Here is a 26,564-nt window from a genome sequence, read left to right as displayed (position 1 = left end):
GAGGGATTACTCATTCTTCTTGCATTCCCATAGAACGTATTCCCGTATCAATTACATTTTTCTGAGTCAATCCCTGCTACCATCTGTTTTACAAACACAGTTTCATCCTATCTGTATATCGGACCATGCCCCTTAGAATTGACGATTAATTGGCCAAACCCGCGCCCTAAACACGCCTGATGGTACTTTCTCAACTTTTTATGCAGGGACAGACTCCTCAGAGTCTAACTTAGGAAGACTATTAAAGGGTATCTTGAGACGAACGACCCGGAGGACACCTCTCACTTGGGATGGTCTTAAGGCTGTAATCCGGGGCAAATGCATTGAAATGGCCACTACTTTACATTCGCAGCACTGCGCGGAGCGTCTCCAACTAGAAAGTGAACTTAAGTCCGCGGAACAGGCACATAAGACCCAACCTTCAGCTTTGTCCCTTCGGAAAGTTACAGCCCTAAAAGGGAAATTACAGGCCATTTATACTAATAGAGCTGAAAAATCTCTCTTACAATTACACTCCAAGGGGTCATGAGAGTGGGAATAAGGTGGACGCCTTATTGGCGTGCCAATTACGGGCAAACAGGAGCGAGAGTACATCAAACACATAGTAGATGAAACGGGCATTACTCACAGATCGGAGGAGGGCAAGGCTAGAGCCTTTGAGGATTTTTACAGAGCCCTTTATTCCTCGGGGGCGAATGACCCCTCGGGCTACTTGGCTTCACTAAACCTCTCTCAGGTAGGGGCACACACCAATGAAGAATTGACGCAACCCATCTCCGCCAAAAGGCGATTGACTCCCTTAAACTCCAGAAAGCTCCCGGTCCAGATGGATACTCAGCTCACTTCTATCGCACGTTTGCACCGGAGCTTGTCCCCTTCTTGACTATATTGTTTAATTTAATCGCTTCCTCGCATAAGGGCACTCCTACGATGGGAGAAGCAATAGTGGCAGTACTTCCTAAGACTGGCAAGGATCCAGCCCACTGCTCTTCCTATCGCCTGATCGCTCTGCTAAACCTTGATGCCAAAATTTACTCCAGATCCTGGCTACACGCCTCGAAACTATTCTTCCCGCTTTCATTGACCCGGACCAATCAGGGTTCATTAAGGGGAGGCAAACGCATGATAACTTGAGGCGCGTCATTCATATCATTGAAAAGTCCAGAAAGAAGAATATTCCCACAGCGCTTTTCTCACTAGATGTGGCGAAAGCCTTCGATCGCGTGAAATGGTCCTTCTTATTCAAAGTGCTTCAGCGATTTGGCTTCAGTGAAGCCTTCATTGGAATGATTCGCGCTAACTATCACTCTCCTAGATCTCAGGTCCTTGTCAACGGAGTGGCGTCCTCCCCCTTTCCCCTAACTCCTGGGACGAGACAGGGTTATCCCTTATCTCCCCTTCTTTTTGCCTTCAGCATTTAACCTCTGGCACACAGGATCAGGGGTAACAAGGAAATTCGGGGTATGCGTTTTGGCACAGATGATCATAAGATCTCGTTGTTCGTGGACGACGTGCTCCTCCCGGTGACGGATCCCCAGGTTTCTCTCCTGGCCATTCGGTCTGAACTGAAAATGTTTGAAGGGGTGGCGGGTTTTAAGGTTAACTTCCTTCCTACTGAACCTGACAATACCCAAAGACGAATGGCGGAGGATCGAAGGGATGTCGCCTTTCCGATGCACCTCTAAGGAGATTACCTATTTGGGAGTTAAGCGTACCCCACGGGTGTGGGACTTGTATCAGGCTAACTTCTCTCCCCTCCTGCGTCAACTAAAGAGCGATTTGGCCAACTGGTGCGCGGCTTACATCACATGGCTAGGCAGGATTAATGCCATTAAGATGAATGTTCTTCCCCGTTTACTTTATCTTTTCCAAGGGCTTCCTATTTCAGTGGAGAGGACTATTTAGGGAACTGCGAATCATGCTGACCAAATTAATTTGGCAGGGAAAGAGGGCGAGACTTCCATACAAACTGCTCCTTAGACCACGCAAGGAGGGCGGCCTAGCGCTACCGGACTTTCAATCCTACTATAGAGCAGCACAACTGCGAGTGATCACGCAGTGGTCACTGAGGGTCTCGGAGAAACATTGGCTTCACATAGATAGACAAATAACTTGGCACATTATCTGGGATCTCCTCTGGAAACCAAAGCGAGACAGACCACTCAATGCCTATATTAGCACTCCCACCTCCACCACACTCAAGGTTTGGGACACTCTCACCTCCAGACTACAGCTTACGACCTTTCCTTCCCCCCACACACCTATACACTTCAACGCATCGTTCCCTCCTGCCTTACAGGAAGGTCCCTTTGAGGCTTGGCGGGAGGGGGGCTGCCTCATGATCTCACACTTGTTTGATAGGGGAGAACTCCTTACTTTCCAGGAATGCAAGACACAGTTCGCACTAACTAATAAAGAAGAATACCACTACTTGCAGCTGAAACACTGGGTGCAGCAGCCTCTGGTGCGGCAGGCCGCTACCAGGGAGTTGCTCCCTTTTGAAAGGTTCGCTCAGTCGGGGTCCGCTTCAAAGGGGTGTATCTCCTTTTTATATGCTCTTATCCAAGCGTTGAGCCCCAGGGTAACGCCGCGCTTCAAACATTTTTGGAATAATTTGATGGAGGCCCCTTTGGAAGATAAGCACTGGGAGCATTTGGGTAGGGATATAGTGAAATTCAACCGTTCCATGTATCTCAGGGAGGCGCACTACAAACTTATGTACGATTGGTATTTGTACCATCAGAAACTACATACGATTTTACAGGGAACCTCTGATTGGTGCTGGCGGGGGTGTGGGCTCTTAGGTGATTTCAGACATATTTGGTGGGACTGCCCTATCATCAAACCTTTCTGGAAGGAGATGCTGTCCCAAATAAAACTTATCTTAGGCTACCCCATTCCCAACTCTATGGAACAGGTCTTACCGGGGGTTCGGGACCCACTCTTAAAAGACAGACACAGAGTGACAAATCAGTATTGTGGCTTCGCTTGGGGGGCCGCTAAAATGGCAGGACTGCGGCCTGGAAGAAACAAGAGGCCCCTTCCCTAACCCAGTGGCATGCAAGATTGTGGCGGGCTTTGGCTCTGGAGCGAATGACCGATATCGTTGAGGACACCAGGAAAGGTTTTGATTACACTTGGTCAGCATTGGCTATCAGAGGGGCTCCCTTTGACAGCTTGCAATCCAAGGCTTAGGGCCCTCCACTTATTCCTAATTTAATTACCCACCAACATAGGGAGGTATATATACTGCGCTGAACATCGAGGAGTATACTTCGATACCCCAACCTCACGCCCATTTCTAATCGCTTTTTATTTGCACCATGACATCTTAGTTAGACTTATTTCTTTTTTCTTTTTTTTTCTTAGGGATAATTAAGTTTCCTTTTTCTGTTACTCTCTAGGGAGGCTAGTTGGTTTTTAGTTCACATTATCGGAAATGCGACATGTCCTGTTGAAACTGCGCCATCTATTGGAAAATTCATTCGCCCGGACAGGGGGGCAAAATGTAGCTTTTGTTTTTTGAACGAACTGTATACCTGGGCGGATGATATTACTGAGAATTGTTGCATATGTAATACTTTTGTTGCACTCTCTGAGAAAATTTCAATAAAAACATTTTGAAACAAAATAGGTAAGTAAAACACATAAAACACATGAGCCCCATGGGAGAGCCAAAGCATAAACTAAGTAAATGGAATGCGTGGCGAGTACCTAAAGGAGGCTAACACCCAAGGATCTGGAGGACAGGGAGCGCACAGAACCACCACAGGTAAGTAACCAGTAGTCTCTAGTCGCCTGTGTGCAGAAGTGATGCCCCAGGTTGGTGTCAATAGGATAACATTGGGAAGTGACGGTTGGAGTTTTTAGAATTCAAATCCCTTCCGAGAGGACCTTGAGGAAACCTGTTGGAAGAGGGAAGGTCGGAGAGCACCCTCACCCGTGGATACCCAGAGAAGTAGGCTACCTACATCAGGGAGCCCGGGTGCATAGATTTGATGTGGTGTCGGAATCGCCTGTTGAAGTCAATGGGAATCTTCGGATGTCCAGCTGCTACCTTGACCCGTGGACCAGGTCAGTGGAGCCCAGGCATGGATTTCGGATGAGGAGCACCTGAGGAGAGATGAAACAGAGTCCAACCCCCCCCCCCCCCCCGCCCCCCCCCGGAGTCGTCCAGAAGGTGCAAGAGCACAATGCCCACCCTTCCCAACAGTACTTCACGGTAGGATGGAGACTTGGAGATGGAGCTGTGGAGACCAGGCGATGATTTAGGAACACAGGAGCTGTATACGAGCTGTCCCACAATGGTTGACGAATTGTATGAGGGTCAGTGGCCAGCAGGGCCACCAACAAGCCTTGGCAAATGCAGCTGACGCGTTGCAGGAAGAAATGCTTAGTTGCAGACCAGCAAGGTCTGAGGGACTCACCCACCTCAAGCAAGGGCCGGCCTGCAGCAAGCAGGGGAGCCAGCAGGAATCGATGGAGGCCTCAGGAGGACAGGGAGTCGCAAGGAGGCCTCAGCAACACAGCTAAGATGGAGGCCCACGTCACAGGAGATGCATGGAGGACGTTGCTTTTGCAGCAGGCTGATACTTGAGGCTGGGGCTTCTTGGAGCTCGAAGATCTTCGGACTGGTGAGTCGTCAAACCTTGGCAATGGCAGACAGACGTGGTGCACAGGGACGCAGTTCCAGCAGCTCCACAAGGGATTGCAGTCTTCCAAGTTGCACAGAAGACAGGTCAGGCCTTAGGAGAACTACCATACCATCAACTGTGTTGTAGAGCCTTGAAGAATCAGTGGCACAGCAGGATCCATAGACCAATTGTCGATGTAGAGGTACCTGCGGCTGCAAGGTTGCGACTCCTTCACTCCAAAGAAGATTCCTTCCAGCTGTCATTGATGCACACAGAGTCCTTGTGACTCTGGAGGATGCACGGCCACTGATGTTGCAGGATGATTGCAGAGGATGGAGACGAAGTTGCAGTATGAGTCTTCCTACCAGGAGCAGTCTTGTTTTTGAGTCATGCACAGCCACCAGCAGTACAGTGTCCGGGAGCTAAAGAGTCTTTTGGAGGATCCCAACGACGAGCCTTGTCGAGAAATCCTCGGTGCAGACTAATCTAGGGTCCCACCCTCAAGGGAGTCCATAAGTAACCCAGGAAGTGGGTTGGACAGCTTCTCCGGTGACCCACCTATCCGGGGGGGGGGGGGATCAGGGAACATACTCTAGCGCACTGACCAGTCAGATGCGCCCATGGGGTCATGCTTATTTACTTTCAAGATGGCAGAATCAAGTGGCCACCCGGTATAGCTCTGGGCACCTCCCTAGGGGAGGAGCTGGACAGGGGGGGTGGTCTCTCTCCTGTCCTTTGTGTGGTTTTGCACCAGAGTGGGAGCCAAGGGTCCCTTCCGATCTCACTGGGGCCAGACAATTCTGAGGTAGACGGGGAGTCTCACCCAATAGGGAATATATCACTGACTTAGACCAGTTAATCGTGTATCCAGAGTGCTCACCAAAAACGCAAAAAACCTGCAAGACCCTAACGAGGGAACATTGAGGGCGTGCGATGTATAAACAGACATCGTCCACACAAAGGGAGATTCTTTCTTCCCATTCCCCCAGCACTTCTTTTCCCCAGATCCAGGGGTTCTGTCGGATCTAAGTCGCTAGTGGCCCAGGCGCCAGGGCGAACATTGGGGACAACAGGCAACGCTGCTGAGTACCCCTCCGTAGTTCAAAACTGCTTGATATCATGACGTTCACCCTGACTCTGGCCATTGGGGCCTGGTAAAGTAGTCTGACCCATGCCCTGAACTTTGGACCAAAGCTGAGCCTCTCCAACACAGTGAACATATAGTTCCACTCCACCGAGTCGAATGCCATCCTCGCGTCCAAAGCCATTTGCACAGTTTGTGTCTCCTGGCTTTAACCAACACTTTAGCCTCCACATTAAGTAAATAAATCGGTTTGTATGACCCACAGTTAGCTGGGGGCTTATCCTCCTTAGGTATGACCACTATCGTCGCCATCCTTTGGTCAATGGGGAGGCAGCCCATAGCGTTTGTCTCTCTGTACATCACCAGCATTGGCTTGACCACCACCCTTGCTAACCCTTTGTACAATTCGACCAGTAGACCATTGTGCCCCTGTGCCTTGCCCGACTGTAGCTCCCGCAATACCCGCAGTAGTTCCTCCTCAGTCAGGCTTCCACTCGTACCTCCCACGTTCGCACCCAAAAGGTCACATTTTGAAGAAAATTCTTACACTAAGTGTCCGTCATGAATATTTGGGAGGCATACAGAGCCTCATAGTAGGAGTCGAAGGTCTCTACTATAGCCACATTGGAAGTATGGGTGTCCCCCTGCTAATCTCGTAACTTAAGTACCCATGAACTCTCTCTGTCACGGTTTTCCAGCCATGCTAGCAATTTGCCTGCCTTATCTCCAACACTGTGTCGCCAAGGCATGCTTACGCTCTAGGTCCTCCGTCAAGGCGCGTAGGTCTTGTTGGCGAGTAATTGATGTCTATTTACTCTCCCCTTCTTTTCCTGCACTACCCTTTCCATCTCCAATATCTTTCTCTGTGTCCACACATTTCCGACTAGATTCCTTTTTCCTACCCCTAATTATTGCCTGGACTCCCCCTCTTATCACCATCTTGAAGGACTCCCAGAGGGTCACCGCCAAATCCACCGACACCGATTTTCTTTGAAATACAGATCAGTGCATTTGTGTACCTTATTTCGGTTCTCCTTATCTTTCCGATACCAGACCTCTAGCCTAGGCGGCATCTGATAGTCTACCAACGGACCCAACAGCTGGACCTCCACCAGGGAATGGTCCATTATCCAGTATTTGGATATCTTTCATAGATTCACATGCCTGAATCATTCCCCGTCGTCGAGATGGGAGTTCCACAGTAACATAATCAAGCAGTATTTAAATAATGCCATAGGCTATAATGGCCTAGAGCCATGTTATACATAGCTTATCTATGTCTTTTTTAAAAAAGGACTAAATGTTGAATACAGCCAATCAGCTGCTAGCACCCTCTAGAACCTTCCCAGCAGAGGCAGTTTCCCTCAGATTTTCACCACACGTCGTGTTTCTTTCTGGATCTTTTCCTGAAGATTGTTCTTTTCTCATCATGTCAGATAAGAAAGGCCTCTTTGGCCATGTAAGGCCTGTGACAGGAAGAGTCTATGTGGATGACCCACATAAAGATTGTATTTATTGTCTTCATCCCTCTCATGAGGTAAGACAAAGATCTGCCGAACCTTCTCTTCTAAGACTCTGAGGGACAGAGGGGAGGCTGCTTCTGTGGCTCCAGTCCACCAAGCAACACAGGTCTTCTGATGAAGATAGTGATGGCTCATCCAGACCACACAAGAGAGCCAGGTCACTGAATGATACCCTGGGTAAAGGTAGGAAACACCTCAAGCCTTCTCAGGAGAGCAAAGGCTATTAGAAGGAGAAACAACTTAGTCTCCAGCCTACTACTTCCGTCCCCACATCTCCTATGGGAAAGGAAACGGAGTTCCATAGAGCCTGTTCTACTGATTCTGCAACGAGGCAGGGCTAAAATTGATTGTCGACGACGACAGCTCCTACACCGTCGTCGACGACAAGCACCACAGTTACGTCGTCCGCTCCGTCGACGACAGGAACAGTGACGATGATGGCCATTTCTGGTCCCTAACCGTCGGCGAGAGTTTCATCGGCGACGACTATTCCATCGACGTCCTCGGCAATGAAAACATAGTCGATGAGAAGGTGTCGTCAACAAGTGTCCCATCGACGAGCGCTCCGTCGACGAAGGTCACGAACATCTCGTCGACGAACATCCCGTCGACGACGTTGCCACCGATGGCACCGTCGACGGTAACACAGATGATGATGAATATTTCGTCTTTAGCGTTATTAGTACCGTCAACGCCACCGTCGACGACTGTCAGGGTGAGAGTAAAAAATAACTTTTTCCACCCGGATGCTTCATCTTTCACAAATATTTCTCCTCTGCCTCCTTCACACTTGCTAGACTTCCAACAGTCAGACGATGAGGAGAAAGATGACGATGGCATATATGGAGTGGCACATAGCCCGTCCGAATTGCATGTTAAATGCCAGGATGAAAAGGAGGAATATGAGGATGAGCAACAGCAGCACTATTACCAACCATATCTAGTGCCTCAACGCCATTTTCAACCTTTATGCTTATTCTCCCGAACTCTCTCTAGGGAGATGGCGCATTTACCACAGTTTTTAGTAAACTATCTCCAAGAAATGTTAGCTGACTTTAGGAGATTTCCTCCCCAGGAGGGTTCAGTGTGACATATGTCAAAACTAGCATATCCCAGCTCAAAGTAGATCTGACCTCCCTGACCCCTCCCATTCCCACCACTTCCCCCTCCCAATTCCTGTATAATGCCATCAATATTATGCATTGAGCAATCCCCCCAAAATTCAACCTCCTCGGGTGCTCATGTGCTCCACACGGGGGATCTAGAATTCGCTGGCTGTCTGGGGGAGGGGTGCGGGCAGTCCTCTTGCGGGGGCTCCTGGATCGATTGTTCTTTCTGGCACCAGCAGACCCTTTCCATCCGTGATGACTTTCAATTTGGAGGGGTAGAGCATCATGTATTTCAGTTCCCTGGCCCACAGAGCCTTTTTCACTTCATCAAAGCGTCTCCGTTGGCACTGCACCTGTAGGGTAACATCCAGAAAGAAGCGGATCACAGTGTTGTCCAGGTGTAGATGCCCCTGCGATCTTGCTACCTGCCAGGTTGTGTCTCGATCTCTAAAGTTTAATATGCAGGTGATTATGGTTAGCGGAGTAGCCACTGGCCTCGGCGGCAGACCCAGCGCCCGATGGGCTCTCTCCACTGAGAAAAAAGTCGAGAGACCTTTCAGTTTCAGCTTGTTAAGGATCAGGTCCTCGAGGAACAGGTCCAAACTAGGGCCCTTCGAGCCTTCTGGAACCCCGACCACTCTAATATTTTTCCGTCTCGCCCTCCCTTCCTGGTCCTCCAACCTGGCAGCCATGATCGTGCTCTGTTTTGTCAAGTTCTGTTCCTCCAGGTGTTTGGTTGTGGAGAGCAGGCCATTTATTTGTGTTTCCGCCACTGCCACCTTTGTCGGAGATTTTGTGGAAGTCAGCTCGAAGTAAATTGACATCCACCGTTACAGCATCCAGTTTAGGTTTATTAGGGGCTAAGTAGCCTCTCAGCTCTTATATGGCAGCCATAATTGTGTGCATTGAAGGTTCCCCATCCTGCTGTGAATCCCCTCCCGGAGCCATGGTCTCTGCCCCCTGGACCATTGACCCAGTCGCGGACAACTTCATGCTGTACTTGTCCATGCAGTTCTGTTGCAGGGGCCTTAGGGGGGGCGGCCCTTCACAATTGCAGGAACCTCCACCTCTCTCGCTCCCCCTCTGCGCTCCAACTTCCACGGGGTCTGGTAGGCCAATCTCCACCTGAAATTGTCTTGCTCACATAGTCCTCTGTCGCCCAACCTGCGCAGATGTTAGGGCCTGCAACACGCACAGGCTCCGGTCTGCCACATGCCACTCTGGGATCTTTAGGCGTCCCCCCTGCCCGGGGAATGTAGGGACCTCTAACATTTCACCGGAGTCACTCCTTTCAGTTAGCCCCGTAAGCAGGAGCATACCGGCATCACCCAGCAGGGAGCACCACACCAGCAGCGCCGGGCACTGCTGGATCTCCAAACACTAATCCCAGTGTGACCCTAGTCCCCACTGTATCCTTATGGCGAGCCAGCTGTCTCCCTCTCCCATCGGGGCTTTGTCTACTCGTGGCACCCAGCTCCTCGTTGCTCATGCATGTGGGCCATAGCACAGGGCCGCCTCCCGCAATGCAGTCGCTCAATTGCCTCACCTCAAGGCTTTTCCAGGACACACTCCAGGGTCCACGAGCCCCTGCGGCAGATAGGAGCAGGGCCCGGTCCAGCACTCCCATACCGGTGCTCCCACCAACAGCCCTCCTCCGCACTGAACCCCGCCCGGGATCTTCAGCATCCACCAGGCCCTTTTTTTCGAGAGCCGGTGCACCCACCGCCTAAACGTCTCGGCTCTGGCCCTGTAACTGGTGAATGGTTCTCGTTTTTTTTTTGTTTTGTTTTTTGAGTTTTATTTTTATTGACATTTTCAGAATTTAAATACTGTACTTTATTCAAATCTTTCCAGCAATTATGGCATAAAGTACAGTATGCGGTATCACATATCTGTAAAACCTGACGCAGAATCAGCAGTGAGATGAAGTGATCAGATACGAGACAATGCGTGTGCCCCAGGGGTTCGAATGAATAATATGTCGCTTGAACTAGGGTGTAAAACAGGTTTAAACTAGGGGAAGGGCATGGAAGTTCACCTCTGGACCTCGTAAACTGGTGAATGTAAATGTAAATTGATACTTGTATAGCGCACTACTCACCCGCAAGGGTCTCAAGGCGCTTGTACGAATACCGCTGTGGAACCCATCCTGGCTTTGCTGGTCAATCCTCTCTAGCAGTCCCTGTGCCAGGTCCCAATGCTTTTGGTGGGAGCGGGTCACAACTCTCCGAGCCCTCAAGGCAGCAGGGCCGTGGACGCCATCTTCTGGGGGCCCCCCCGGACCCTTATGATGCTGCTTCACCCATTTGCAGGACTGCCCTGTCACTCCCGTGACATGACGTACAGTCGCCAGGGGGCACCGCAACACTGTGCCCGCTGAGCCGGGACCGATGCCCCGAGATTTCAAGACGGTTATCGGGGGATTAACCCCAGGCCACACGGAGCTTGCTCAAAAGGCAGCCATGTACCCCGGCTGCAATACACTTCCGTCCATTCATTGTTTTGTGCTTTAGCCACATGTTGTGCAATGCCTGAGTTCTGAAGTTCTATTGACTTCCTTTCTTGTTATATATTGTCCCACTATGGTTTTCTTTTTTTTTTATTTAATATATTTATAATGTTCCATTTGGAATTAAAAAACATAGCTATCATTATATCTGTGTATTATTGCTTTATATGCCTTTTTTGAAAGGGTTCACTGTTCCTGTAGAAATTACTTGTAAGCTAGGTCCCTTTTTGACTTCCTTGATTCCCTTTTCTCTTTAAAATGTTGTGACAGATGCGTCACTCTTAGGATGGGGTGGCCATCTGAAAGAGGTGGAGATCATAGAACTCTGGTCTTCAGCAGAATCCGGACTGCACATCAACCTGTTGGAGCTCTAAGCAATCGGATTGTCATTGAAAGCCTTTCTAACCCGCATCCAGGGAAGCCTAGTGCAAGCGTTCACTGATAACACCACTGCCATGTAGTACTGCATCAAGCAGGGCTGGGTGTGGTCATGTACCCTTTGTCAAGAGGCCCTGTGACCCTGGACATGGCTGGAATAGCAGGGCAAATCCCTGGTGGTTGAACATCTGGCAAGCACACTTAATGCCAGATCGGCCAAACTCAGGCAGAAGACGCCTAACAAATCACAAATGGCATCTCCAGCCGTAGGTGATGCAAGGTCTCTTTCAGCAGTAGGGAGAGCCTTGGTTAGATCTGTTCACCACTGCTGAAAACACAATGTCAGCAGTTCTGCACGCTGGAGTTTCCAAGGCGGCCCTCGCTCGGAGACGCTTTTCATCTCAAGTGGAGCTCAGGCCTCCTATATGCCTTTCCACCCATGCCACTCCTGCCCAGAGTTCGCAAGAAGATCTGGAACGACCAGGCCCAAATCATCCATGTGGCTCTCGACTGGGCATGGAGAATTTGGCATCCCGAGCTGTTGGGCATGGCCCTCAAACCTCCCGTCAGGCAACCCCTTCAGGAGGATCTTCTGTCGCAGCAGCATGGGAGGGTCCTCCACCTGAACCACCTCTTTGCCTTCTTAAATGGAGATTCAGCTGTGACAGTTAACAGCTTTCGACCTTCATCTCGAAGTCTGTACTGTTATTTTGGCAGCCTGACGTCCCTCCACCAAGACAGTATACGCCTGCCATTGGGGACAATTTGTGACATGGTGTACAGAAAGACTGATCGATTACCTTTCTGCTCCCCACCCCCCTCTTCTCTTGTGCACTCTAAAGAACTATCTCTCTGCTATTTATCATTTTTTGCAGTTCCCTGACCAGCCATCCCTCTTCATATCCCTCATTGTAATAAGATTCTTGAAAGGTTTGCAACATTTGTTCCCATCTTCTCCTTTTATTATGCCCCAAAGAGACCTCAAGCTCATCCTCACTTTTCCTATGTGCTCTCCCTTTGAGCCTTTGCACAATTGTCCCATCAGGCTCCTTACCATCAAACGGTGTTTCTTGCGGCTATAACATATTCCCAGAGGGTCAGTGAGCTTCAGACTTTATTATCCAAGCCTCCCTGCTTCAGCATCTACCAGTAAAAAAATGGTGTTTCGTACGAGAGGTTCCTTTCCACTGAAAGTGGTCACTCCCTTTCACGTAGGCCAATCCATCAATGCCGACTTTTTAAGATATGCCATGTCCCTCCAAGCCAAAGGAATGACTTCACTGACTGGACCCAAAGAGAGCTTTGTCCTTCTACCTTTGACCGCACACGATAGTTGCAGGTGGCCGACCAACTCTTTGTGGGGTATGTTGGAGTGAAGAAAGGACAGGCCGTGCAGAAGCGGACCATCTCTAGATGGATCATGCTTTGTATCAAGATATGCTATGCATTGGCTAAGAAGCAACCCCCTGAGGGTTTGCATGCTCACTCCACCAGAGCGAAAACTGTAACCACTGCGTTAGCATGCGAAGTTCTGGTCCTGGGAATCTGTGAGGCAGCAACGTGGGCCTCCTTTCACAAGTTCACAAAACACTACTGCCTGGACAGTCAGTGACATTGAGATGGCCATTTTGCCAGTTCAATCCTGCAGGACTTCCTTCTATGTAATCGGTCTGCAGACCCACCCTTGGGGATAGTATTGCTTGGGTATCTATTCTAAGGTACGAAATCTGTGGCTAGAAATATATATCAGATGAACAAATTACATATCATTGGTAATGGTGTATCCGGTGAAGATTCAATATAGCTGCAGATTCTTTACCGACCCTCTCCCCTGTTCTGCAAACTGTATTTCATTTAACATTGAATAGATCCTTCAGACCTCCCTTTGGCATACTACTCGTTCCACCTCAGTTTGGCTCCGTGCTTCTGGTGCGGAAAAGCAGTCAAGAACTGAGGTCAGCGTTCTGAGTTGGCACCTATATAGGCACCGCGTACATCACTTCTAGCGAACATGGCACCACGCAAAGCCAAACAACACCACTTACTTATGGGGATTGCTAAAAAACATTCCATATCCTAGGGAACATTCTAAGATAAGCAATTTGCGGCTAGATGGAGTCTCTATCAGATAATGTGTTACCGAATGTAAATAACTTGTTCTTTTCGTCACACTTTGGTATTTTTGAAAGGAGTAGACTTGACTCTATTCTAGTGGCCAAATTACTGTAAAAAGAAAACGTAAAAATGTGTCTGGGCATCAAGGAGTTAAAAGTAATATAAATATGAATGAATTCCTGTTGGAAATCCTTGTTACTGACTGAATTGTTTTCCTTTCAGCACCACCAATGGCTTGAGCACTGTATCTCATGAGTACTTGAAGGGGAACTATGCACTCGATCTTGATGCTGTCAAGTCCGGTGCCACAAGCCTACCCCACCTCAACAAGACGCTGGTCACTTCATGCAAGAGACTACACTGGTAAGACTGGCCTCTTTCTACTCATACCTCACTGATGAAAGGAGACTTTGCCCATTGAAAGAAAAATGAAGGAACTCTGAAGTCAGCCAGCCTTCTGTCCAGTTCAACTCAAAGCACCATACTCTTTTCCAGTCCATATAAATGGGTTCCAGCTGCTAAGTAGATGTTTCGATTGGTTTTAATGGCCTTCCTTTGTTGGGAAGAGAGTTTGATATTAGCTTTGTTGTTCAGTGTGTATGAATATATAAAGGAGCCTAGGAAGGAGCGTCATTTTAACAGCCTGTATACGGCCAAGCCAAGCTAAGCCAGGAAAGGAAAAGAGGCTTCCATCTCGCAAGAGCTGTTTGAATGCGAGTGTGGAGGGGAAGTTAGCCTTAAAGAGTTCCTCAATCCAGGGTGTTAGCTGGATCCCCAAATATTGTATGGAGGACGCAGTCCATTGAAGAGAGGTGGATGGCTGTAGCTCACGCATTGCCGCTTTTGAAAGCGTAAGATTGAGTATGTATGATTTGCCAAGATTTACCTTGAAACGTGCCACTGCTTCAAACCTCTCCAGCTCAGTTTGTAAAGAAGGAAGGGACCTCGCTGGTTCGGAGAGGTACAGGAGGATATCGTCAGCAAAAAGTGTGATTTTGTGTGATTCTCCACTAAAGGGGATTCCCTGAATCTCTAGATGGCCCTGATAGTCATTGCCAAGGGTCCGATGCTGAGGGCGAAAAGTAGGGGTGAAAGGGGGCACCCCTGACGAGTGCCCCTAGAGTAGAGAAAGGGGGCTGAAGGTATCCCATTGACTTGCACTCTAGAGCAGGGTTGGACATAGTTAGCCCGGAGCATGTTAATACATTTAGCATCGAAGCCAAAGTATTTGAGTGTTGTTAAAAGGAATGCCCAGTTTACCCTGTCAAAGGCCTTCTCAGCATCGAGGCCCACCAGTACAGCAGGGATTCGCCGCTTATTGGCTTTCTCTATCAGGTGAACTATACTTCGGGTGTTGTCGTGGGTTTGGCGGCCCTTGATAAACCCGGACTGGTCTGGGTGTATAAGGTCGGGCATAAGGTCATTAAGTCATGTTGCGAGGATGGAGGAATATAGCTTTCCGTCTAGATTTAGTAGGGCAATGGGGCGATAGGAGGCGCATAAATGGGGGTCTTTCCCCGGTTTAAGTATAACCGAGATTACAGCTTCAGTCATTGATCTAGGAGCACGCCCTCTACCGCCATTTTATTGAACAGTCGTGTGAGCTGCGGTATGAGGTCTGGGGCAAAGGTTTTATAGAATTGGGCAGTGTATCCGTCGGGCCCAGGGGCCTTGTGGAGTTTGAGAGCTTTTATAGCAGCACTGAGCTCCTCAGGGGTTATGGGGGCAGTGAGTGTATTATTCCAGTCTGAAGAAACCTGTGGGAAGTGCAATGTCCGGAGATAGTCATGTTGAGCATGTGCGTCACGGTGGTCCGCAGTGTAAAGAGTCTGATAAAAGGAGCGAAAGATAGCAACCTTTTCCTCCTCTTTGTGTGTGAGCTCCCCATGTTCCCCTATGATACCTCCAATATACTCTTGTTCTCATTTTTCCTTTAGTTGTATGGCTAGGTGTTTACCAATCTTGTTGCCCTGGGTGTAGGAGGAATGGCGGAGTTTAAGAAGAGTAAGTTCTGCCCTATTATTGTAAATGGCTCTAAGTTTGCCCCGCAGGGCAGTTAATTTGCGAAGAGTCTCCCTTGTGGGATTTGTCTTATGTGCATGTTCAGTGGTAGCCACTTCTTTTTCAAGAGCTTCCCTATCCTTGGTCCGCTGTTTATTCAGCGTTGAGTTAAGAGCAATGCATTTTTCTCTAAAGACTGCCGTAAACTTGTCCCAGGTGATCTAGTCTGACGTGTCTTCGGGTTTATTAATGTTAAAAAATTCAGTGATTGAATCTCTCAGCGCACTCAGTGCTTTGTCGCGCGTAAGAGAGGCTGGAAAATACCATTTGGGAGTGGTTGAGACATTGCTATTCCAGGCCAAACATATGGATATTAGGCCGTGATCGGATACGCAAAGAGGAAATATCTTGCCGTCTTGAAGCAGTCCCAGCAGGTTCTGGCTAATGAAGATATAATCAAGCCTGGAATACGTGTGATGAACATGAGAGTAAAAAGTGTAGTCACGAGATTGGGGGTATAGAGTGCGCCAGGAGTCCCAGGTCTTGTAAATGTTGCTTAGTATCTGCAGAGGAACGACCCCAAGTCAGAACGTTGTGGATGAGTGCAGTCCAGATCCTTCTGCCAAGTCAGATTGCAGTCTCCCATGATAAGTGTTGACCCCTCTGCAAAGTCTTGGATTTTCCCCACTAGCGTGTTAAAGAAACCCGTCTGCCCTGTATTAGGTGCATATACCAGTACAAAGTTTACCCATCAAGAAGCCCTTGACCATGACCAGGCGGCAGTCTTTGTCGGTCTGGACATCCAGTGGTTGGAACTTCACGGAAGAGTGAAAAAGGAGCGCCACCCCCCTGTGTTTTGTAAGTGCGGAGGATAAATATATCAGTGGATAGTGCTTGTGTCGGAGGCGAGTGTCCTCAGCTTTAGCTAGATGGGTCTCTTGTAAGGCCACTATATCGAGATGATGTTCAGTAATATATTTCCAGATTTTTTGACGTTTTTGGGGTGAGTTAAGCCCCTTTACGTTCCACAAACCAATGGTTATAGGCATCTACTTAGTATAGGAAACAGCGCCTCTCTGTTGCTGCTAGTGGCCTTATGTCGTAGTGGGTGGTATGTGTACAGATGTGTGTATCCCACAAGTGAATGTTGCCCATAAGAACATTGGAGCTTATTAGATCGTCAGAGGAAAACATTAAAAAGCCGCCACCGTCGCCCTCTCCCACCCTCCCCTCACCCCCCATTAAAATAAGAGTTAACCGTAACAAAAACTGCGGGTAAATAACTGCTAACATGTACCCGGTGGGAAAAAGAACTACCCCCCACGGGAACCTGGGGGGATGACCAGAACTTAAGATTGCACCCTTGGACGGTTCTAATGATTTCAGCAAATCTGTGAGACAATTACAGAAGTGCGGCACCTTTGCCCCTGTCGATGAAACCGGTCTTCAAAACAATTCACTAGCCCACCTATGTCTGTCACAATCTCGGGGCACAAAGTCACAAAGAGTTCTAGTTCCCCGGGATACTCAGGGGGCGGGACCAAGCCGCAGCAGGAGTTGGCCACAGCTGACCCTCCCTTCAAACCCGTGGTGCAGAATGTGTCATATCTGGTCTGGGGAGAAGGGCTTGTACAACATTGTTCGGTCAGCATGGCGGATCGAAGATTGGACCTCAGGCTTACTGATCAGTTTAGGGTGATGATCCTAGAGTTGACCTTGTAAACGGCCCATGGTGCTGGACAAACTAGTCCGTAATGAGTGGTGGCAACAGCGGGTGTTGGCATTTTCAGTGTATCACAGGACAGTTACTGCCAGCACATGGTCACGGTAAGGCCTCGTGAATGTACAGCGTCATTGTCCATCTGGGGGCCAGATTAAGAAAGCGAAGATCTCGTACGTCAGTTGCGATTCCTACGTGAGCCTGTAGACCAGGGGGACACAGATGGGCCACCTTGGATGGTTCCTTGCGTTGTGGTGCGAGCTGGCCTCGACTCCTCGGGGGGGAGGCCCAGGAGCTCTAGTCCATCTTTCAGATCAGTGATATGGCGCTGTTTGTTGTTGAACTCGAAGCTCAACCCAAAAGGGTAGGTCCATCTATACCATATCTTGTCTTCACGCAGCTTCGAGGTAATAGGCCTGAACAGTTGTCTCCTGGCCAGGGTGTTTGGTGCTAGGTCCTGATAAATGGTGCATGAGTGATTCTAGAAGGAGACCTTTCCCTTCTTCCGGGCCGCTAGGAGCACCACTTCTTTGACTTTATCGGAATGAAACTTGGCCAGCACGTCCCGCGGACGTTTCTTGTCTCCCGGCGACAGACCACCCACTCGATGGGCACGCTCCAGCTTAATTTTAAGGGTTTGAGGACTCAGTACCTCCATGAAGAGCCCCTCCAGGAAGGCTTCCAGATCAGGGCCCTCCGCTCCCTCCTCCAGGTCCCGTATTCAAAGGTTTTCTCTCCGAGCCCTATTCTCAAGGTCCTCCGCTTTGAGTTGCGTCTGATGGAGCTGGTCCTGGAGGATCCGGACGTCATCTCTCAGGTCGGTGGTACGCTTGTCGTGTTCTTGAGTTTGCACTTCAAGGTCGAGCACTCTTGTACCCACCGAGTCCACATCCTGTTGTAGGGAAGACAGCCTATCTGTGAGGTCGGAACGCAATTGTTCCATGGATGCCTTTTTCTTGGCTGAGATCCTTCCTGAGTTCAGCTTTAAAGTCTTTAAACATGCCAAGGAGGTCTTCCTTTGTTAGGGCCAGGTTGTCTGTTCTCCTGGGGTCCTGTGAAGGACGCTTGTCTGCTGGTGCAAAAAAATCCCAAACCTTGTTGGGTGGTTTGCTCGTTATCCTCTTTGGCGGCATAAGGGCGGGCCCAAGAGGACCCCCGATATGGTGGTAAGAAGGATGTGCTGAACCCTAGTGTGGAGATCTTCGAGAGATGTCTGCAAGGCAAGGAACGATGACAGTCCCTCCTGCTGGTACTAAATGAGTGCTTAGGGCCGCTGCTCATGTGGGATTACAGGGCGTTCATCTAGCGAGCCGTGTCGCTTCAGAGTCTCGTGGATCTTGTGGGGTGTGTCCCAGAAGCCAATAGTGACGACCCACGATGTGAAGACCTGGCGAAGCAGTGAATGGGCCGAGCTGTAAATGGGCTAGATGTTTCGATCAGTGTGCCTTCATTCCATGGGGTTGGCTACTTGCAGCAGGGATATTCAGCTTTTATAAAACACTGCCTCCACATGGTTCTCTGAGCGCCATTTTGCAGGGTATGAATGTTGCCTGCTTGTCTCAGTGAGAGTGAAGTAGGGACCAATCTGTAGAACAGCGTTGCTATTGCTAGCTGGCCATGGGGATTGCTGGGGCCAGTCGCCTGATCCCTGACACAGCGGGTCCCAAGCTTGGAGGGGAACGGTGCGCCACTGCTGATAAGTCACCGCGCTGCCAACATTGTAGAGTCGGGCACGGTGCGTGTGGTGTTGGCGTTGCGGATGTTATATCTCCCGCTACGAGAGACCGGCCTTCGGTGTCTGGTGCATGCCGCCGTCGAGGAGTTGCCCCTCTATCTCCTCTCCTAGAGCCCACGCACCCGTTGTGCTCCGCGATGCCACTCCTCACCTCAGTGTCCGATCGGACAAGCGGTCGGGCCTGGATCCGTTGCTCCTAGTAAGTGGCAGTGCACTCGTCTGTTGCGGTCTCTTTCTGGCTGCGGTAGGCAGCGGTTTGTTCTCCCTCACTGCTAGCCTTGAGGCTCACCAGGTCGCGACTGGACTTTGGTTGCTCCGAACTGCGGGCGCCATGTTGGTGAGCCCCGGTGCTCCGACTCGAGTCTCTTGATCTGCCCGAGGAAGCTGGAACGGAGCGTAGCAAGGTTCTCAGTGTGTGCTCCACATCTTTAGCCACTCGGGGCTATATGTTCCCGTCGACTGGGTGGTAGGCATCCGTTGGGAACAGGCCGGGAATAGTGCATCGACCGGGAGCGGAGATAATCTACGTCCGTTCAGCCATCTCGCCCGGTCACGCCCCCTATTCAATAAAAATAACTGAAGTCAGTATGTGCAATTGGCAGGGTTGTACAAGGAATTATATGATGTTTAAAGTGACAGTCCACTATATTAATTTATCAAGAAGTAGTCATTAATTGATTGGTTCGATTTGTTGACATGTTTGCATATAATGCACTGTAATTAATATCTGAACTATACATTTTATTGACTCTTGTCTCTTTATGGGCTAATACTTGTTTATGATGTTAACCTTTATGAACAAAAGACAGCTTACCGTATTTGTTTTTCTCATTTCCTCTGACTTTCCTCCCCCTTCAGTGAAGTTGATAAAGTGTTATCCGGATTGGAGATCCTATCCAAGGTCTTCGATCAGCAGAGTTCCCTCATTGTCTCTAAAATCATTCAACAGGTAAGACACATATGCAGACCTCCTTGGTGAATGGGTTGTTTGAGTGACTGATGGTGGATTTATTTTGCTAATGTAGAGTTGTTGTTTTTTAGAGTCTGCATTAAGACTTTACATTCTGAATCGTAGGAATTTTCAATGAAGTCATACATGTAAAAATAATTCTCATCCAGGGGATACTCATCAATAGTCATAATCTATGAATAATCCCCGCCCATGTGCGGGATCCCGGAGCATATAGAAAATACATATATATACATATATATATACATATGTGAAAACATATAAATGCAGCCTAATAATGTTCAAAACATGGCAATGCTGTAAATTACATATTTTTGCATAGTAGTGCCCCCGTAACCCGTAAGGAAAAAAGGAAGCATCAGGCAAATTATAACACAGCACTGCTTTATTGCCATAAAGCAACATGTAATTGTAGGCATTCGCCAGTAGGCTGCAGTAGAGTATCAAGAAACCAAGAAAACTGACACCCTGCCTTTAAGGCATTAGAGTAGGGGGACCGTGCCTTTAAGGCCTGCCCGTGACCCCCTGCTCCCATGATGCACTACAGGTGGCAGTTGGGCCAGTTCTTTTTTCCGGCTCCTTCTGTGAGGATCCTGGAGCTTGAGCTCTTCAGTTTTTTGACTGAAATTTTGAATTACAGCTTTTTCAAGCTTTTTTCGACGTTTTCTGGCTTTTAAGGGCTAATTCTGCTGGTTTCCAGTGAATTTTCCAATTTTTTCCAGTCAGAATGTCTCCTTTATTTAGGAAATGCCCTTCTTGTGGTAATAAAATGGCACTGGCGGATCCACACTCGGTGTGTATTGTGTGTTTACCATCAAAACACGATCCTGACCAGTGTCCCCACTGCAAGAAGTTCTCAAAGCGCACTCTGAGGGACAGAGAGCGCATTAAACTGCATGCAAGACTGGAGAAGGAACGAAGCCGTCGTGAAGGCGAGCATTCCTCATCAAGACCACCTTCTTCAGCTACGCAAGTACAGAAACGGCGACATACCAGCTCCCCGGGCTCCAAAAAGACCAGGAGTCCAAGAGGTTCGCCGTCGAGGATGCCGGCGAAAAGGCAGAGAAATTCGGCGTCGAGGGATTCATCCCACCATCAAGAGTCTCCGCCGCGCAAAAGTAAGTCGGCGTCGAGAGGCGGCCCTTCGGGCTCGAAGGCTGCTAGTCTGGTGACATCTGGACTGTCTCCGTCGACGTCGAGGCTTCCGAAGACGTCGAGACACTCTCCGCCACCCTCGAGGGGGTCGACGTCGAGAGATGCGGCGACGTACATTCCGCCGCGAGTGGGCCGGTCGCCGTCGATGGTTACCCCCACTCGGCGACATAGAAGGTCGACGTCGAGAGGAAGATCGACGTCAAGATCACCACATCGACGTCGAGAGAGGTCGACGTCGAGAGAGGTCGACGGCGAAGTCGCCCAGTCGACGTCGAGAGAGGTCAAAGTCGCCCAGTCGACGTCGAGAGAGGTCGACGTCTAAGTCGCTTGGTCGACGGCAGGAGAGGTCGACGTCTGTCGCCCAGTCGACGTCGAGAGAGGTCGACGTCGAAGACACGGCCGACGTCGAGGTCATCTAGCCGACGTCAGGTGCCAGAGAAGAGGAGATCGACGTCGAGGTCTCCGCGATCGGCGTCGAGACCTCCGTCGAGACCAGAACGGCATACCTCACACTTGTCGATGGTGACGCAGTGTAGGAGAGTAGGGTCTGCTTTCTATGTTCACCCCCACTTTTTGCTTTTGCTTTACTGGTTTTCGACTTAGATGTGGCTGTGGGCCTGCTAATCAGACCCACAGCCCTGCTGTTCTCTCTCTAAATCAATACTATGTACTTTAGGTGCATAACCCATTTGGATAGGATCACCTTATTGGCCCCTGTACAGTGTACCCTAGGTACCCAGTGTAGGAGAGTAGGGTCTGCTTTCTATGTTCACCCCCACTTTTTGCTTTTGCTTTACTGGTTTTCGACTTAGATGTGGCTGTGGGCCTGCTAATCAGACCCACAGCCCTGCTGTTCTCTCTCTAAATTACTACTATGTACTTTAGGTGCATAACCCATTTGGATAGGATCACCTTATTGGCCCCTGTACAGTGTACCCTAGGTACCCAGGGCATAGGTGTACCCTAGGCCTACCAGGGGCTGCAGCATGTATTGTGCCACCCCTGGCCTGGCCTTCCATTTTGACACAACTGGCTGATCACTCAGCTGGGGCAAGGTCGTGTAATCACCCCTTGCTTAGGTGTAGTATTCCTATACCTAACTTACATATAGACACATGTGTACCTATCAGTCACTCCTATGGCAGGCCTTGACAATCCTGGAGGCAGAGTGCTTGGTAACATGTGAGATGGTGCTCTAGCATGAGCTGAGCCTGTCTGCAGCTTTCGGAACCATGTCCTTATAGCTGTTCTATGATATAGCCTACCATATACTCTTAAAGTACCTTATAATCTTAGACGGTTATGGTAACTATGGTTTGGCTTTATCAAAACATGTCGTGTAAGGTGTCTAACACTCGGGAATAATACCCCCATGCCATTTCTGGACATGAGAATATTATTCCCCCCTTCTAGAGGGAAAGACATGTTAAAATCATACTTCAACTGTTAGCCTCTGACCAAAGCCTCAGCATCACAAAATGGATGCTGCTGCCACGACACAAGTCTGACCTCCTGCAGCTGGGAGTGATCCCAGCCAGGGAGGCCTGGACAATAGGTTTCCTGCTTGGGGAGGTGCTAGCACCTCCCCAGACAGCCTTTAGTGTATTGGGGCAGGGTGGGCTGAAAGGAATGAGACATGCCTGGGGCACACAAGGTGTTCCTTGCATAGTCCAGTTCAAACCGGCGCTGGGGCACTCCAGCCCCAGCTCTGGCGCGAAACTGGACAAAGGGAAGTGGGTGTAACCACCCCCTCCCAGGTCCCACCCATAAGGCGTGACCTAGCAGGTATCCCAGCCCCCCAGATTAGTATAAGAGTGGGAGTTGGGCCTCAAGACTTTAGATTATCCTGAACCTGCAAAACTGAACAGAAACTCTGGACCTTCGACATTCGACGAAAGAAGAAGACTGAAGAATCTCCCTTGTAGCCAAGGAGTGGCTACCCTGTGCAAACAGGCACCATCAAGTGACTACCCTTTGCTTTGTGAAACGTTCGACGAGGAACCGACTGCAGAGCCCGACCAGAGCCTTGATTTCCAGACTTCTCCGACCCTCATCCACATCTGCAGCAGAGCTGAGATCCGTGGAGGCGACGAGCGACGTGGGACCGGCTACCTGGGAAAAGTGGCTAGTAACTTACAGCGCAGCTTCTGAGGTACCCTCGAAGTTGTGCACCGGGGATTGAGAAGCCCCAACCCCAAGCACCATCTGCACCGAAGACCAGCCCCCCACACTCCACGAGTCCTGCGTGGGGCCCTTCAGCATTTTCCTGCTTGCCGCGTCTGTCCGGTTGCTTGCCCGCTGGCTAGTGGCCTCTGTGACGACGCTCCCTGAAATCTTCTGCGCTGGTTTGGCTCCTCCAGACTGGCTCCCGCTTCTCTGCAAAGAAGAAGCACCCCAGACCTTCCTGGTCTGCACCAGAAGCAAGTCCCTTGTTCTTCGTGGGTTCCGCTTGCCAAGGCTTGGTGAGTCCTAGTCCAACTTCGACGCCGCCGACAGCAAGAGCCTTCGTGGGACAGCTCGCCTCCTGGTCCTGGTCGTCCTCGACGCCTCCTGGTCCTCCTGGCTGCAGCGACAAGCTTCACCTTCACCTGCAACTCTTCACGACATCGCCTGGTTCCTTCCTGGTTCCACGTGGTCACTGGCTAGTGACCTTGACTCTGTCCCCTCTGCTTGCAGGTTTCTTCTCTTCTTGATCCCAGGCTTGGGATCCACCGGACACTCTCTCCTGACTGCCTGTCAGCATCTTTCTTCAGGCATCCATAGGAGTCGACGACGAAAACGACGCATCTTCACCCCTATGCACCCGCAGCCTGTGGGCTAGGTAACTTGGGTACTCCGGTGCTCATCAGGATAGTGACTATCCTAGTGTCTAGTTTTCAAGTCTCAACTTCCTAGCTACTCCGGAAGTGTCCTAAATCTATCTATTTCTAAACTGTAACATTACTATTGACTTTTACGCATTACGCGTGAGTGTTTCCACTCTGCACACGAATCCCGTGGGCCTCCCACTTCCTAACTAACGCTAGTGTAGTGTAGCCCCAGCGATTCCCTAGGCCTAGGCCTATTCTATTTCCGTGACAGTGGTTCTTATACCACTTCTTTAGTATATGGTTTGCGTGGCCCCTAGGGCCTAACTGTATTACTTACCTGTGTGACTTACTGTATGCATTAATAAGACTGTGTTGTACTTACCTCTAAACTCATAAAGAGTGCTGAGGGTTTGCTTAGAATAAATACACTTTATTTTATATATATATATCTGTTGTGGTGTCCTTTCATTTGGTATTCAAGGGATTATATATGGTATCACAGCTGGCTTCACATGCCATTCAGAGTTTAGCCTAAGACTGCTCTTGTCCATGCTACCACTAGGATAGCTGGTCTATAAGGTTGACTTTACAACCAATCACCATAAGGGTATTTGGACTGATATAAGGTGTACACTATAACTAGTGACATCATACATCAGGCCAACTTCTCACACCCAGGGCATAGGTGTACCCTAGGCCTACCAGGGGCTGCAGCATGTATTATGCCACCCCTGGCCTGGCCTTCCATTTTGACACAACTGGCTGATCACTCAGCTGGGGCAAGGTTGTGTAATCACCCCTTGCTTAGGTGTAGTATTCCTATACCTAACGTACATATAGACACATGTGTACCTATCAGTCACTCCTATGGCAGGCCTTGACAATCCTGGAGGCAGAGTGCTTGGTAACATGTGAGATGGTGCTCTAGCATGAGCTGAGCCTGTCTGCAGCTTTCGGAACCTTGTCCTTATAGCTGTTCTATGATATAGCCTACCATATACTCTTAAAGTGCCTTATAATCTTAGACGGTTATGGTAACTATGGTTTGGCTTTATCGAAACATGTCGTGTAAGGTGTCTAACACTGTGGAATAATACCCCCATGCCATTTCTGGACATGAGAATATTATTCCCCCCTTCTAGAGGGAAAGACATGTTAAAATCATACTTCAACTGTTAGCCTCTGACCAAAGCCTCAGCATCACAAAATGGATGCTGCTGCCACGACACAAGTCTGACCTCCTGCAGCTGGGAGTGATCCCAGCCAGGGAGGCCTGGACAATAGGTTTCCTGCTTGGGGAGGTGCTAGCACCTCCCCAGACAGCCTTTAGTGTATTGGGGCAGGGTGGGCTGAAAGGAATGAGACATGCCTGGGGCACACAAGGTGTTCCTTGCATAGTCCAGTTCAAACCGGCGCTGGGGCACTCCAGCCCCAGCTCTGGCGCGAAACTGGACAAAGGGAAGTGGGTGTAACCACCCCCTCCCAGGTCCCACCCATAAGGCGTGACCTAGCAGGTATCCCAGCCCCCCAGATTAGTATAAGAGTGGGAGTTGGGCCTCAAGACTTTAGATTATCCTGAACCTGCAAAACTGAACATAAACTCTGGACCTTCGACATTCGACGAAAGAAGAAGACTGAAGAATCTCCCTTGTAGCCAAGGAGTGGCTACCCTGTGCAAACAGGCACCATCAAGAGACTACCCTTTGCTTTGCCCACGTTCTACGAGGAACCGACTGCAGAGCCTGACCAGAGCCTTGACTTCCAGACTTCTCCGACCCTGATCCACATCGACAGCAAAGCTGAGATCCGTGGAGGCGACGAGCGACGTGGGACCGGCTACCTGGAAAAAGTGGCTAGTAACTTAAAGCGCAGCTTCTGAGGTACCCTCGAAGTTGTGCACCGGGGATTGAGAAGCCCCAACCCCAAGCACCATCTGCACCGAAGATCAGCCCCCCACACTCCACGAGTCCTGCGTGGGGCCCTTCAGCATTTTCCTGCTTGCCGCGTCTGTCCGGTTGCTTGCCCGCTGGCTAGTGGCCTTTGTGACGACGCACCCTGAAATCTTCTGCGCTGGTTTGGCTCCTCCAGACTGGCTCCCGCTTCTCTGCAAAGAAGAAGCACCCCAGACCTTCCTGGTCTGCACCAGAAGCAAGTCCTTCGTTCTTCGTGGGTTTCGCTTGCCAAGGCTTGGTGAGTCCTAGTCCAACTTCGACGCCGCCGACAGCAAGAGCCTTCGTGGGACAGCTCGCCTCCTGGTCCTGGTCGTCCTCGACGCTTCCTGGTCCTCCTGGCTGCAGCGACAAGCTTCACCTGCAATCTTCACGACATCGCCTGGTTCCTTCCTGGTTCCACGTGGTCACTGGCTAGTGACCTTGACTCTGTCCCTTCTGCTTGCAGGTTTCCTTTCTTCTTGATCCCAGCCTTGGGATCCACCGGACACTCTTCACTGACTGCCTGTCAGCATCTTTCTTCAGGCATCCATAGGAGTCGACGACGAAAACGACGCATCTTCACCCCTATGCACCCGCAGCCTGTGGGCTAGGTAACTTGGGTACTCCGGTGCTCATCAGGATAGTGACTATCCTAGTGTCTAGTTTTCAAGTCTCAACTTCCTAGCTACTCCGGAAGTGTCCTAAATCTACCGTTTTCTAAACTGTACTATTGCTATTGACTTTTACGCATTACGCGTGAGTGTTTCCACTCTGCACACGAATCCCGTGGGCCTCCCACTTCCTAACTAACGCTAGTGTAGTGTAGCCCCAGCGATTCCCTAGGCCTAGGCCTATTCTATTTCCGTGACAGTGGTTCTTATACCACTTAC

The 26,564-nt window shown here is 49.8% G+C and overlaps 1 protein-coding gene across 3 annotated transcripts in view; it reads left to right on the top strand.

Annotated features, from left to right (window-relative positions):
* Positions 1–26,564, top strand: part of INPPL1 (inositol polyphosphate phosphatase like 1) — a 1,340,026-nt gene that overhangs the window by 514,191 nt on the left and 799,271 nt on the right. For all 3 annotated transcript variants that reach the window (XM_085623407.1, XM_085623409.1, XM_085623408.1), the window contains 2 exons: positions 13,575–13,715; positions 19,667–19,757. In XM_085623407.1, coding sequence (XP_085479533.1) covers positions 13,575–13,715; positions 19,667–19,757 — 232 coding nt within the window. The remainder of the gene's footprint in view (positions 1–13,574; positions 13,716–19,666; positions 19,758–26,564) is intronic.

Source organism: Triturus cristatus, chromosome 8 (assembly GCF_964204655.1).
Source record: "Triturus cristatus chromosome 8, aTriCri1.1, whole genome shotgun sequence".
NCBI lineage: Eukaryota > Metazoa > Chordata > Amphibia > Caudata > Salamandridae > Triturus > Triturus cristatus.
Note: the sequence above shows the minus strand (reverse complement) of the source record. Positions and strands in the feature narration are given on the sequence as shown.